Source organism: Trematomus bernacchii, unplaced genomic scaffold (assembly GCF_902827165.1).
Source record: "Trematomus bernacchii unplaced genomic scaffold, fTreBer1.1, whole genome shotgun sequence".
Taxonomy (NCBI): domain Eukaryota; kingdom Metazoa; phylum Chordata; class Actinopteri; order Perciformes; family Nototheniidae; genus Trematomus; species Trematomus bernacchii.
In genome coordinates this window covers 1,094,983-1,107,421 of record NW_022987610.1, presented here as the reverse complement: position 1 = coordinate 1,107,421, position 12,439 = coordinate 1,094,983, and the positions used below count along the sequence as shown (strand labels likewise).

The following is a 12,439-nucleotide window of genomic DNA, read 5'->3' as shown; positions in this document are numbered from 1 at the left end:
GATGATTTCGACATTTGGTTTTCTCTGCCTACTTCCTTAAGCATTTTCTCCTCCTTATCTCTGTCATGACTTTCTATTTAATACCTGATAAACAGCTGTAATCGTTAGTTTAGAAGTCCTAAAAACGCTTCTATGGCACAGTTCTCATTTACGGTAGCTCCCTCTGACGTCATAGCTACTCACGTAATGTGTAAACACTCCATGATCAACTGTACCTTCATTTAATATTCAGCAGTAATAATATCTTAACGTCTATCGATGTAGTGTTAAAGTCCGTACGTTTGTGTGTAACACTCCAAGTCATTTTCACTTTACATTCAGAAAACGCAACATTAGTCACATGCTAACCGGATAAAGGATTTTCAGAATAAAAGCTTGGCATTGATTTCCTGAGAACTTCCGGGCTTTTCCACAATAAAACAGCTTTAAACTGACGATATGTTTTAGACTGAATTATGCTGTTTAACATTGATTTTAATTTCTAACACCGCGCATGCGTACCTGCGTACCAGTTATGTGCACCCCTGGCTATACATTACACCATATAATGATTCTACAAGCTCTCCTTTTGGTAATTTAGTGTGCATATACCCCCAGTGCTGCTCTGTGAGACGCACTGGCCCAAAAATACTTTTTAACATTTACAATGATTGGAGAACAGAGTGTGTGTGCGTCAGTCATAACACACTATTGGCATTGTCAAATATGAGAAGGAAAGAAAACCTTAAAACACGTATGCTGCTTTACTCTCTGGTGATCAACTACCTTTTCTCCCCAGGGTGAATCATAGTGTGTGTGTGTGTGTGTGTGTGTGTGTGTGTGTGTGTGTGTGTGTGTGTGTGTGTGTGTGTGTGTGTGTGTGTGTGTGTGTGTGTGTGTGTGTGTGTGTGTGTGTGTGTGTGTGTGTGTGTGTGTGTGTGTGTGTGTGAAAAAAGGAATTCCAAGAGGTCTTCTGAGTTGATGAGGAAATTCACCTTAACCTTTTCGAAAGCACTCCTGGGAAATGTCACATCACACACACACACATACACACGCACACGCACACACACACACACACACACACACACACACACACACACACACACACACACACACACACAAAGCACATGTTTAAATGTCTTGCTTTCATTAGAGAATGTTAAAACTCATGCATCAAAAGATATGTTTAATGGGACGTCTGAGTAAAAATGCAAACAATAACAGATGAGTTTGAGGTGCACAACACCTATGAAACACACAATATGGTACATGAGGAACAGCAGTCAGGACAGCAGTCTCTACACACATGGGGAACGAGCTCTGCTGACTCGGTGATATGCAGAGCTCCACGTGGACATACCTCTGTTAGTGCACGTTTCAGACTCACATCGCAACAGTCAATATTCTGCTTTACAGCTTCATGCTCTCGTTTTTCCAAATGAAGTTGAAAGTTATGCGAATGTGCAGGATCTGTCTGATAGTGTTTGCTAGTAGCTGGTCCTCTCTCTGCTGCTGTGAACAAGGGTCACGTGACATATTTAATGCAGCGAGGCTCTTTGTGTTTCTGTGGATGATCCGAACATCGCTCAGTCAGCATCTGTGAGCTGCTCAAACTACATTTCCCTCTAGCTCGTGAGAATATAGGGTAGCCTATGTAACATGACATGAACATGTATTTTGTCAAACCCAGCAGACACAATATGTTCAGTGTCCAAAATGTATGACCGTCAAACACAGTCACGCAAATAAGCAGAAACGCAGTGTCAGAGAGAAATAAGAAAACAACCATTTGTTTTAAATGAGCTTGAGAGGTGTTGGAGAATGTAGTACACATTTTCAACATTAGGCGTCAAGTAGCCTAGTTGTGTCTATACGATTTGTCTTTTAATGTAAAGCCTGTGGAGCCCTCTGAATGATCAGCTGATGAACACAGATGAAAATATGCTGATTATGAAACATCAAGTCCCTACAGTTATACAAATATAATACAACTCATCATTGAAGTAAGTAGCCTATGTCCTGGTCATCTCGCGCAATTTTATGGAGCATAATGTTCTTCTTGATGTCTCCAAAATATTTCCAAAATGTCAAGTGTGGTGCAGGCCAAAGCGGGCCGAAGCAGGCCGAAGCAGGCAAGTCTGTCCTGGGAGCAGCAGAGGCTGCAGAGCGGCGGAGAGACCCGCCGAGAAGGGGAGCTCCTCAGCAGCTGCGGGCCGGGTCTCTGCCCCCTATCCGTGGTAAGACCCGGCCGCTGGCTCAGTCTACTCGCAGGCCGACACGCTGTTGATCTTGGCGGTGTTCTCGGTCCACGGTTGCAGGTTCTGCAGGGCGTACAGAGAGCTGTTCTGTAGGCACAGCGGGTCCGGGGCCACTGGCTGGGTGATGGTCTTCTGGAAGGCCTCCTGCTGCAGCTGCACGAGGATCCGGTTGGCCTGCTGCCGCTCCGCCTCGCGCTCCTCCGCCGTCTGCCGCCTGCAGCAGAGAAACATGCTCTAATACTCCTACTATAATCTATAATATAATATATAATCTTTAGCCCACTAAAATAGTCTTATTATTGTCTATATATTGTAGGCCAATATAGACAATAGTAAGATTATTTTAGCCTTTCAGAAGACCGTCATTAGGAATATTAAACAGCAAGTAAAAATATAATATTAAGAGTATTAAACAGTGTTTTTAATATTCCTAATATTATCTTTTTACTTGCTGTTTAATATGCCTGATATTATCTTTTTACTTGCTGTTTAATATGCCAAATATTATCTTTTTATTTTATGTTTAATATGCTTAATATTATGATTTGTACTTGCTGTTTAATATTCCTAATATTATAATTTCCACTTGCTGTTTAACATTCCTAATATTGTCTTTTTACTTGCTGTTTAATATATTATCTTTTTACTTGCCGTTTAATATTCCTAATATTATCTTTATGCACGATGTTATTTTTCTGCAGTGCCCTCTCAGTTTGATACATAGGCCTATATTATTATTACCAATTCAAAAGTTGTGTCCTTGTCAACGAAAAATTAAATGATAAGAACAGCCGAAAAATAAGCAGAAGGCTTCACACGTTGTCAAAATATAAGTGTAATTATTCACATGTGTTCATATCAGATGATTAGAGTGCAAGCCGGCAGTGAGAGGCAATTCAGTTCCTCTATAAAACGATTCACTGATAATACCATGTTCTGCAGAAACAATACGCTAATAGTGTATAATGTTTATAGCGTTAAGCTCTAAGGATTCGTAACTACTATAAATATTATCAAAAAGGTCTAAAATTACACATTTAATTTGAATGAATTTACACAAGTTGTATGGGTATTGTTGTTGTTTAAAGGTAGGGTATAAGTTTGAGAAACCGGCTCGAGATCGCTAGAATTTGAAAATAGAAAATACACAGCCGGAGAAAATCTGCCACTTCCTTACAGAGCCCCTCCTCCAACACACACGAACGCGCACATGACCAATGAGGGCACGAGATAAGTTTGTGCACAGATGGAAGGCTGACAGGCAGGTAGGCCATCCAGTTATTTTAGCTGGGCCGACCAATGATTGGTCGTGCTTTTTACAGTACTACGGCTTCCACAGATGATATTTTATGGATTTTTTGTCAAAGCACTTAAGATATTCATTGCTATCGGGATGTTAAGAGCATTCCATGGAATATAACAAAAAGTGTATCTCGAGCCGGTTTCTCAAACTTACCTACCCTACCTTTAATAAACATGTTGGTAGAACGTTTTTGATGGATGTTCGGGCCCTTTCATTTGTGCTTGTTTTCTCTCCAACACTGCGTTTGCCCATTGCTCTCATTGTTGGTGAGTGAATAGCAGAAAGAGCAAGAGTCTCCTCCACAAACCGAGCACCATGCTTCATGAAGAAGGGCCTCTCCTGGAGCGCTTTAAAGCCACCGGAGGGGCACCGACAGCCACAAGAGGCCCTCCCTCCACAGAGTGGGTAGAGGTCTACAAGTATTAATTACAGTCTTTGAAATTAAACAAAAGCTCACCTCCATTTGGTGCGTCTGTTCTGGAACCAGGTCTTGACCTGAGCGTCGGTCATCTTCAGGCTTTTGGCCAGCGCCGCCCGCTCCGCGGACGCCAGGTACTTCTGCCGGTGGAAGCGCTTCTCCAGCTCACACACCTGCAGCCGGCTGAACGACGTCCGCGGCTTCTTCTTCTTTGGGGGGGGTCCTGTTTTGGTACGGGTGACCTACACGACGGGTGACAGTAAGGGGGGACAGGGACACTGACCCGGCCGAAGGACAGAGCGGCAGGAGGAGAGGTGAGGAGGAGAGGAGGAGGGGAGGAGAGGAGGAGAAGTGAGGAGGAGGAGAGGAGGAGATGTGAGGAGGAGAGGAGGGGAGGGGAGGAGGAGAGAGCACTGATTATCTTTTTAAATAAGAGTCAATATTTTATGTTTAAGTGTTAAATCATTTTGTCAGCGCTCAGGAAACATAAGCATTGTAGAATTTCTTATTTGTATTAACACATTTATTTCTTACACCGTAACGAAAGAACCTTTGAGGATAATCCAGAGAAATTGATTAGAAAAGGTGTTTTTTGAGTGAAGCCCCCAAAAAACGTTTAAATAATGTATTTACATATATTAATATTGAATTCATGAAATCCAAACTTGCTCTGAAATGTTGGTGATTAATCACAAAATGTTTCACCCAGCAGTATTGTGACAATGTCTATCTCAGTCTTTAAATTATTATTATTATTATTCTGATTAAAAATCTTTTTATAGCGTTTCGATAATGCTGTTTATCATTTAGAAATTGAAAGCAAAATATATGCATACACATGAGAGTGGTCTGTACTGATTGTATGTACAAAGAGAAAACAAATAATTACAAAGAACACAAACAAACAATAACAACGACATTATTATTATTGTTATCATTATAGCCTAATGAAAGTACTTCCGTTCCCAGTTAAAGGTTGATTCTTGTCGATATCAAATTTTACATGTTATTTATGTGTGTAATGTACCGCAGGTCTCCCTTGAAAAAGAGATCGTTGATCTCAATGGGATTTTTTAACCTGGTTAAATAAAGGCTACAAACAAACAAACAAATGTAATAGCTACGTTTTCCAAAATGATTGAAAATGGATTCTTCCGTTACACATAATCAGGCAAATTATGATGATTCAGGGAGATTTTCTATTTATGTATTATATAAAGTTGTATGGATTGTGTTAAATCAAAGTGAAATGAACAAAAAGCTTTAAAAAATGTTTTTTTCTTTATACTGAGGCCTACATCTTTGAATTTTTTTTTCATTTTGTTAAATTTGTTTTCTATAATGTATTCTAATATTTAATATTTGATTTCGTTAGATCCTGTTTTGTTATAATGTATTCTATTATTTATGTTATATTGTGTTATGTCAGGATTTATTATATTAGTTTATTTTAGATGAATGAGTATTATATAATGTTGTTTGCTGTATTTGATCTACCTGTGAACCTGTCTTTGGTGAAGCGCCGGTTGCTCTCCATCCAGGGGAAGGTGAGCGCGCTCAGGCTGATGTTCCCGGCACCCGGCGGCGCGGACCCCGCAGAGCTCCCGCAGCTCAGGGGTCGGTGTGCCGGGACCCGGATGACCCCATGCCCGGCAGAAGTAACGTTAGGCCCGTTCGAATTCACGCCCATGTTCATGTGATAAGCCGAGCCGAGGGAAGCCATCCCGCACGCACTGCTGGTGCCGTTATATCCGGTGTTACTGTACATGTAGCCGCCACCGTTCGCGTCGCTGTTGTTGTAGGCCCCGTGCCCATAGTCCTGCTCTTGCATCCTCGCGCTCAGCATGCAGCTCTCCATACTGAGGATCTGCTCGATGCCAAAGCTGATGGGCTCCGCGTGCGGGTGCTCCTGCAGATGCGCCCCCGGTATCCCGGTGTGATCCATGGCCTCCGCTGTGCGAGTCCCCAGCTCCGGCGCGAGGAACAGAGTTTGCTCCACGCGCCGATCCCAGGACTCAACGTCTGGGTTTATTCTGCACGAGCTCCTGTCGTTATCTACCGAGTGTTTGTGTGTGCGTATGTGTGTTTTTTCGGTGTGTATGCAGGAAAGCAACGCTCCACTTTGCCGTCCACGAGGACATCAATCAAAGTGCCAAATAGGCAGCACGAGACGTCTCGGCCTGAATCCGACCGGCGAAAGACTGCGCTGTGTGGAGGCGCGCTCATAAAACTCTGATTAACAGCTGGACACGGGCACACACACACACACACACACACACACACACACACACACACACACACACACACACACACACACACACACACACACACAGCTGACATTATTGACAATATTCAGCGGAAGCAATAGAAACACTTGTGAATGAAACCACCACAGGACAGTTTATCTTAAAATAAATAAATACAACATCATCTGTTTTGATCCAATCTGCAGAAATGTTTCAACCTCAATAAATTGACATCATTGCTTCATAAATCACTGCAAAATGATGGATGTGTAATGTAGGCTTCTCAGTTTTTGTATGGAGCTGGCCCTATTATTAATTCATGTCTAGTAATGACAATGCTGCAAACATGGAAGCCTTTTCATTTGTTTTAGGTGGGAACACACCAGAGTTGCTGCATCTGCTGCTGCATGGCATCTTTCCTGGATTAAAAGCATCAGAAAGTGTAAAAAATACAGGCTAGGTCATTTGGTATAGGCTTCATTCATTAAAATAATAATGAATACAAAATGATTAGGCCTACTGATATGCAGTGGTTTTAAATTAGCGGGATTTGTACTGCCATAATAAATGGATGTAACGTTGTTTAATCGTAGATCATAAATAACAATCATGTGACGCTGCTGTTCCAAAAAAATACACCAGCTCAGTAACAATTAAATGAAAAATGTAACTTGCTCATTGACGTTCTCTCCTTCTAAAAGCCATTGGGACTTAATTATCTAACATGGGTATTAATATTTCATCTGCTTTTAGCAGCACTCACACACGCACACACACACAGTTGACTGATCAAATTGTTATCTGCACATGGACGTGCACATATTTTTATAACCGTGGACCGATAATAAACATTAGGGCCCGCAAACAGCTCTACATTACTCAGATGAACAGCAATCATGGACTAATGCAATAGAGATTTTAAATGGAACTTATGCTGTTTTATTTACGATCAAATGACAAAAACATGTTTTTTAACATAATTGTTGGTAAAACTGATCTCACTCAATACATCTTGTTTAAACCAACCAGAGGACATTAACTAATGACACATACATTCGTCATTATAATGACAATTTTGTGAGATTTCAGATTTACAAGTGAGGCTTTGTTGCACATAACATTAGCAGTAACACATCGATACTGTTTGTAGTTCTACCCGAAGCACGGGGAGTAACACTGGGAGGAACACTAACATTTCAGGAACACTGCATAAGCCCTGGCAGTAAGCTCTGTCCGATGCAGAGCAAAACGGCTCCCTCATTCTCTCATAGGACACATGAAGGAATAGAAAGAGAGGATTATTAAAGGACTGACACTCTTTAGTTGTCACACACGTACTTTGCACATCACAGCACACAGTGCAATTAGACCTCTGCATTTATCCATAGTTCCAGTACAAGAAGCAGTGGGCACTCCAAGTACCAAGTACTCCCTACTTTGGTGATCGTGGCCTTGAACCGGCCACCCTCCGGTTCCCAAGCCAATTGAGCTACTGCCCTCCCCAAAAAAAGAAACATTATGGTTGGCCTTGGGGAGAAGCAGAATTAAATGGAAATCTAATGTGGGGTATGTGCTGTAGTTACATTACATGTCACTTGTTAGATGCTTTTATCCAAAGCGATTTATACACTCAATACATCCCCACAGGAGCAATTTGGGGTCTTGTCTTGCCCAAGGACACAACGACATGCTGACTGCAGTGGGGATTGAACCAGCGCTCCGCCTATCCAAATATCAGCACACCAACCCACCGAGCCACAGCCTCCACAGCTGTATCTATGTAATCTTAGAAAAGGGTCTTTATTACAAGCCTCCACATTGAGCACCCGACTGTGGAGTTGAATTACATCACAGGTTGAACTCACTCGTTGTTTAACGCTGCTCTGTCCTTAAGGGTTGGTGACTTTTGGTTATGTGAAAACTGTGACAGATACCAATTATACTTGTTGGGTCTGTATGTATAGGCCTATGTGATGAACAAACATTTTCATTTCGATTGACTTGAACTCAAAATGACCTTTTTTCGAAAACAAGTCTAGGAAGTGGAAGTCAATTGACAGCCTCAGTGTGTCAGCGTTGGAACACTTGGAGGTACTGAGGAGCACAGATAAGTGAGGGATCATCCTGTTTGCTAAGCAGCACAAAATAGACGTTTGACCTGAATCCGATTGGCTAAAGTCTGAGCTGTGTGGAGGCCAGGTCATAAAACTCTGATTAACAGCTGGACACGGGCACACACACACACACACACACACACACACACACACACACACACACACACACACACACACACACACACACCAACCCTGTCTCCTAAAAATTACGTTCCCACAGAACTAAACTGCATTCTCAATTACGTTTAGCTAGAAACGTATTTTCTCCCACGTTACGTTTGTTATGAACGTATCTCAAATACGTTTATTTTCTGCATATCTTTGCCATTTATTGTCTTGCTTATAATAATGATAATAGTCATTTATAAATATCATTTTAGAGCACACATTTGAAATCGACGATCGGGCTCGATATATGGTTAAATTAAAATCAGTAGGCAAGGCTGTAATTTCTCCAGCTGTTACTCTCATGAGGCAGAAGATAATAGTTGTATCATGCCAAAAAGCTGCTGTGTCGTTTATTGCACCTCAAACATTAAAACAAATCCAGAGTTACGTGTTTCTGTACTTCCTCTAAGAACAAAGGACAGTAACAGAAGAGCTCTGTGGCTTCAGGCTTGATCGCCGTTCAAATGACAGCGTTGGTTTCCCCAAAAGTGGGCGGGGCTGTAAAGTGACGTAGATTTTACTCTCATCTATTATTCAAAACCATTCAATTTATTCTAACGTAAATTACATGCCAGTGTTTTATCTTTTTATTTAGCGATTTGTTTTTGCACTGGGAATGTTTTCACATTGAACCGGAAGTACGTCACTTCACTTTGTCTTCTTCGTCCCTTTTACGTTCCAGACAATGCATGGCTCAGCGTAACAGACAGAACAGCGACCCCAGGTGTGTCTACATTGGAATTACATCTTCATTACTGAAGGAAAAATACTTTACCTAGTGTTTGTTAACTGTGTTTTTAATGCAGTTGGCTTTTCTTAATGGTTACAATATTGCTATGAGTTATATCTGAAGCAAATTATGTTTCTGAAGATGTGTAGTCAATTCCACCCTTCAATGTAGCATAAATGTGAACTCTCATTACAGGAACAATACCGGAAACAGATGTAGGAAAGATCCTCAGATCAGTGATTGGATGGTTTAGCCGCAATGCACGTTGGGATATGGTGTTTATGCGATGTGAAATCCGAAAACATTTAAAAATAAAATAATACTTTATTCCGAGTGTTCTTGCTTTTCTCTTTGGAAGTCATCACATAACGGCATTGTAATACACGGTTCAGCTGCATTAAATATTACACATCTGCCGTAGTTCTTTATTTATAGAGCCCTGATGAGAAGACTTCTGGACAAACAGGAAGAAGTGCCGCCGAAACTGAATACGTGACGTGGATCATAAATATATCAACAATTAAACAACATCTTACATTTCTTTTCACAAAATACGTCTCCTTGCAGTATCAATACTAATTCGGCTGACTTTTATATTTGATCCAATTGGTAGATAGGTTATATTTACACCATAACGGTGCACAGCTGATAGAAAAGGACTTGTCGTTTTTAAAGATATTACTGATTTTCTTTGAATATAAGAATGTAAATACTGAGTTGAGAGAATAGTCAGGGGATTTGGGTGATGGGAGACACATCTATGGATTCAGAATTTCAATAGCTTACCATCAAATGACGGATATACCTTTCTGTCTGTGATACAAATCAGATATTAATGTGTAGAAGTAAAACATGTGAAATAATATAGCAATATCCTGTAAAATTATGTAAAAACATGAATAAAACTACACATCTTCAGATGTTATACATACATAAGTGTCCTACACTAATAATACAAAGTTATTATTAGTATACTGTGTGTACCTTGTGTGCACCGCCTAGTGGTTAAAGCACGTTATTGAATTATTTTTGTTGAATAATGTTATTTTTGTTGAATAATGTTATTTGATGAAAAAAATATTAAGAGTACATACTTTCATAGGGGGAAAGTAGAAGGTCAATGATAGAAATATAGAATATAAAAAATCAAGAAGTAACTGTAAGTGATCTCTACAATAAAACAGTTTAGTGCCGGATGTACAAAGATATTAATATGAGGATGTGCAAAACAGACAAACTAATTAACCTTTATAAACACATTAAAGAATACTTTAGGTTAAGGTCTTCTTTTAAATAAGAAAACAGCTTTGGGGGTATCTACAGATAAATATTAAGCCTGACAAAGTACTTAACGTCTAATATATTGCTTTCCTGCAATGTTAACTATGTTGAAGCACTTATTTTTAACTGATATTATACACATTAATTATACTCTTATGTATGTAGATAGTATAAGAAATGTGCAGAATATGTTTAATGGTGGAGGTATACACACATATTGATAGATGTCTTGTAATGCACTGTTGAGGAACCTGTGACCCAAGTTTGTCATCATTGCATAACTACACCGTAGTTGTGTATGATATGTCAATAAAGCTTAGAAAATCTTGAAATCTTGAAAGGGATGTGCAAAATAGCCATTATATACAGTTTTTAATTAACTATTAGTAGAGAATAACGAGTAATGAATATACTTTATAGGGATCTGCAGATAAATGTTTTGTCTTCTCAAGCAGCAACTATCAAATATCTCTCCTGATTGTTTGCACTTGACAATCACCTTTCCCTGAATTTTACTCAGGTGTAACTAAAATCTGATTCAAGGGTTGTTTATATTTCACATCATTAATCAGAATCTGCAAAGTAACTAAAATAAATGTAGTGGAGTAAAAATACCAGGTTAACCTTAAAGAAAGCCTTCAGGATTATAAAAGACCCCCATCACCCCAGCCACAAACTGTTCTGTCTGCTGCCGTCAGGCGGTACCGCAGCATCCGGACTAAAACCACCAGACTCAGAGACAGCTTCATCCCACAGGCCATAAGGCTATTAAACACCTGAACTTTGAAACAACATCCATAACATTCATCTGGCTGCTACTTAGAAATGATTTGTCTAATATATCATATTCCAATCACTTGTATATAGACTCTTATTGCACTATTTCACTTTTTACTATTTTACTATTTTTCTTTTTGTATTTACTTGCACTATTTTTTCTGTGTATCTGTTTTATTGTGTTGCACTGTTGGAGGAGCCTGTGACCTAAGGGGGGGGGGGGGGTAGGGGGGGGGGGGGGGGGGGTAGGACACGTTCGAGTCTTGATTTGGATAGTGTGCCGTCGATGGGTTTCATTCCATTTCAAAGTGCTGTTTGACGCTCCAACATCCAATCACAGAGCTTGAGGACTAATCACGGGGTTTGTCAAGCAAAGCACATGGTGTAGTCCCAAACAATAGCTGAGGATTCTGGGTAGTGTAGTGTCTTCTGCCATCCTAAACTCCGAAAAAATATTTGTTTCTCCGAATCGAAGGGGAAAATACAAAAGCATTGCACACAATTTAAACCAATCAACGTTGTGTAATTAACAATGATAATCTGGTGTTTTTGAGTTGATGAGTAGTGCAGATATCACTGTAAAATCAATCGACAGTAAAGAGAATACTTACTTCCGGGTGTAAAATCCTCCGTTATCCAATGGGAATGGACGCTCACATTGCCTTTGAGACTGTGTTGAAAGTACACCCTCGGCTACTGATTTTCATTTAACCATATATCGAGCCCGATCGTCGATTTCAAATGTGTGCTCTAAAATGATATTTATAAATGACTATTATCATTATTATAAGCAAGACAATAAATGGCAAAGATATGTAGAAAATAAACGTATTTAAGATACGTTCATAACAAACTTAACGTGGGAGAAAATATGTTTCTAGAAGATATGTAGAAAATAAACGTATTTGAGATACGTTCATAACAAACGTAACGTGGGAGAAAATATGTTTCTAGAAGATATGTAGAAAATAAACGTATTTGAGATACGTTCATAACAAACGTAACGTGGGAGAAAATACGTTTCTAGCTAAACGTAATTGAGAATGCAGTTTAATTCTGTGGGAACGTAATTTTTAGGAGACAGGGTTGCACACACACACACACACACACAGTCATGCTACACTTACATACATGCATTTAGTTTTGTAGCAGCCTTGTTTAACTG

The 12,439-nt window shown here is 39.9% G+C and overlaps 1 protein-coding gene across 1 annotated transcript; it reads right to left on the bottom strand.

Annotated features, from left to right (window-relative positions):
- Positions 1 to 1,160: 1,160 nt before the first annotated feature.
- tlx1 (T cell leukemia homeobox 1) lies at positions 1,161 to 6,078 on the bottom strand. Its single transcript, XM_034131977.1, is given in 4 exon segments — positions 1,161 to 2,451; positions 3,998 to 4,176; positions 4,178 to 4,236; positions 5,456 to 6,078. Coding segments are annotated over 4 exon segments (897 nt in total). The 5' UTR covers positions 5,904 to 6,078; the 3' UTR covers positions 1,161 to 2,240.
- Between the last annotated feature and the right edge of the window lie 6,361 nt (positions 6,079 to 12,439).